The sequence below is a fragment of the Priapulus caudatus genome, unplaced genomic scaffold, assembly GCF_000485595.1.
Source record: "Priapulus caudatus unplaced genomic scaffold, Priapulus_caudatus-5.0.1 Scaffold52, whole genome shotgun sequence".
NCBI classification, from domain to species: domain Eukaryota; kingdom Metazoa; phylum Priapulida; class Priapulimorpha; order Priapulimorphida; family Priapulidae; genus Priapulus; species Priapulus caudatus.
The window spans coordinates 464326-467620 of record NW_014577113.1 but is presented as its reverse complement, the minus strand read 5'-3'; the positions used below and the strand labels follow the sequence as shown (position 1 = coordinate 467620).

The following is a 3295-nucleotide window of genomic DNA, read 5'->3' as shown; positions in this document are numbered from 1 at the left end:
GATAGATAGATAGATAGATAGATAGATAGATAGATAGATAGATAGATAGATAGATAGATAGATAGATAGATAGATAGATAGATAGATAGACGGATATATATAGAGATAGATAGATAGATAGATAGATAGATAGCTCGATAGTTATATAGGTATATGTTATGTCGAATTATCACGCACTAGTAATTGACTATGGCGAGCCCGTTAAAATAAGTCAAAGAGGCACGAGAGAGTCAGCCATTTGTTAGTTACAGTCGTTACTTAAAGATGTGTGTTACTATTGGAATAAGACATGTCCTTTGTTTAGGTACCACATGTATGGACCGGACACCAACGAGCTAGCAGTGGTGACCAACGTGCAGGGTCAAGACAAAAAACCACTCTTCAGGTTGGGTGGCTCTCACGGTGACATGTGGAGATTGGCTGAAATTCAGTTTCAGAACCCTTCGAACGAACCTACTAAGGTCATTGTTAGCATCTGTGCCTATAGCTGTCATGATTCAATGCAGCAGATTGCAAAAGTTAAGAAACGTCGAAAAAGTAAACTCGCTAAAGGTTAAATGCAGTAAAAGTTAAAGTAAAACGAAGAATGAAAGTTAAAAAGTTAAAATGTTTAATTGTTAGGCGGTTGAGTCCAGTTGATGAAGAAAGTTGGAATTATAGCCTTTAAAATATTTTATTATAGAAACGATTAGACCTACAGGTTGCAATTATGAGTTTGTCGGTTATAGCGCTCTTAAATTTGCAGTCAACAATCTTGGTTTTTTAATTTTTCTAGGTCGTGTTTATAGGATATGCGAGTAAAACGGCCTTCGTTGAGATCTCTCTGGATGACGTTAGCTTGATTATGGGTCATTGCCCACCAACGAGTGAGTATCAAGTGTGTTAATGTGAAAGCTTGCATATGTGCCACTGTCAATCGTTTAAATGGTAAAGGGTAACGTAAAATATACACAGTATGTGTGCACACAGATGGATATAATCACAACAGGAGTGAATAATAATAGAAATAAAATAATAAAAATAAATAATAATCTATTATTATTCACTCCTGATTACACTACATGTGTTAAAATGCGATCGAAGCATATTATTGTCGGCCAAGTAAAAAATATTCTCTCTGATACGTCTCCTGCAGGCTTGTGTGACTTCCAGTTGGACACCTGTAGTTTCACTAACGATGCTACGGCAGATTTCAACTGGCAGCGGTCCAAGGGTCAGTCGATAGCATCAGGTGTTGGACCTCCCTATGACCACACATACGGCACGGAATTCGGTAACAACAATTCCCCGTTTGAATTTATTCCACATTATACCGAATGCATTCATATGAATAGATTGGTCGGAATTCGTGGGCGTCGGCGCGATTGTCATTTCTTTTCTCAGATGGCGCAACACCATTTGCAAAAATATTAATATTAATATTAAGTTATTATTGTTCTATGTGCTATCGTATTGATTATAAACCATATTTATTACATAAATTATACTAATTATTATCATTAGTATTATTATTATTATTAATATTATATGCATTTTATTAATATAGTTATATTATTAAAGCATTATAATAATATTACTATTACAGGTTACTACATGTACATCGACGCCTCTAAGCAGACAGACGGCCAGAAGGCGCGCTTACAAACCGATAGGCGGCTACCAACTCTGGGCACGTGCGTGCAATTCTGGTACCGCATGAATGGAACCATCGTTGGTCACCTGAATGTCTATGTTGCTAAAGGACTCTCAGGTATGTTAGCTGCTAATGACAACCAGTCGATTTTCGTTCGTTAGCAGGAATTTCAATCAATATAATCGTACATTGCAATGCGCCCTCTTTCTCGCTCACGCTCTCTCTGTCTCTCTCGCACAGTCTCACTCCCTCTCTCTCTCTCTCACTCTCTCACTCTCTAATATATATAAATATAATATTATAATAATATTATAGTATATATGGAGAGAGAGAGAGAGAGAGAGACGATGAGAGAGAGAGAGCGAGAGGGGGGAGAGGACGCATTGTAATCAGTCGTAGTATAAAAAATGTATACGACAAAAGTGCTCATCTTTTTAGCAGTAGAAATGAACCTGATGAAAATTAAACTAACCCTAAATTAGGTTATTAATGTGAAAGTAGTTTAAGTATCCTTTTATCTTCCGCGGCAGCTGCACTTGGCAGACCGGTCTGGTCAAAATTCAACAGTCAAGGAGATCACTGGAGACCAGCGCAATTTTCAGTCAGTTCAGCAGATCAATGGAAGGTTAGTACTTGACAGCCATGCCGAAAAGTATACACTTGATAAAGAGATTGCAGGCAATAGAGAAATCTGTTCATTTCAAGCACATCGAGTGACTCCGGTATTGCTAACAACGTAATTATTGCCTATTTTCTGGGTCGATAAGAAATTTTGTAGAAGAATTAAGGCAAGAAATAAAAACGTGTTCTATTTCAATATAATCGTTCAACATTATTTGCCCTTTGGGGGAAGCACATAGTAATATACCAGATAGCAACCTTGCATTATATATACTCACTTAGTATCATTATGTAATCGACTTAATATCAAATATAAGACAATTATTCTAATGAGACAGCTCTTGTAATTAGGTTATTCTTGTAATTGGACAGATCTTGTTGTGTGTGTGTGTTTAGGTCATCTTTGAGGCCAGCGCTACGTATTCATCGTCTAATAGCATTGCTATCGATGACTTCCGAATATTGAACGCGGCATGCTCGCAACCAGGTACCATTTCATACGTTTAAGGAAGTACCCAGGTTTGGGTTTAAAGAGGAAGGCGGAATTTCCGACTAATCTCAGCTACTGGTACAAACCACGCCAAAACTAGAAAGCACCAAGTGCAGTTAAAGGGTGAATTGTGCTAATTAGGGAATGATATCATAAACTAATTGATTATTTGCGTGTGAAACAGCGTCGTGTGATTTCGAATCGGACAAGTGCCTATGGATAGATTACGAGAGGGCCGATTTCTCGTGGATCCGCCACAGTGGAAGTTCGAATCAGTTTGGCACAGGTCCCTCCACCGATCACACGCTGGGAACTAACACAGGTACGCACGCTTACCGTATAGAGCACGCCAATTTGTTACCTGTTTATTAGAACGTGTTAATTAGCCGTCTGATTTCCACGGACCAAACCTGTTTAATATATGTTTGCCGACTATGCAGTTAGCGGCTATAACACTATTTGGCTTCGAGAAGTTATTGTATGTCAATTAACAATTATATCATCTCTCTGTCTTACACGCACGCACATACGCATGTACGCACGCACGCACG

At 38.4% G+C, this 3295-nt stretch overlaps 1 protein-coding gene across 1 annotated transcript in view; it reads left to right on the top strand.

The window, feature by feature from the left end:
• Positions 1 to 311: 311 nt before the first annotated feature.
• The window catches only part of LOC106820905 (MAM and LDL-receptor class A domain-containing protein 1-like), a 35484-nt gene continuing 32500 nt past the window's right edge, over positions 312 to 3295 (top strand). The window contains exons 1-5 of the mRNA XM_014825505.1: positions 312 to 461; positions 776 to 866; positions 1136 to 1273; positions 1586 to 1750; positions 2929 to 3066. Coding sequence (XP_014680991.1) covers positions 312 to 461; positions 776 to 866; positions 1136 to 1273; positions 1586 to 1750; positions 2929 to 3066 — 682 coding nt within the window. The remainder of the gene's footprint in view (positions 462 to 775; positions 867 to 1135; positions 1274 to 1585; positions 1751 to 2928; positions 3067 to 3295) is intronic.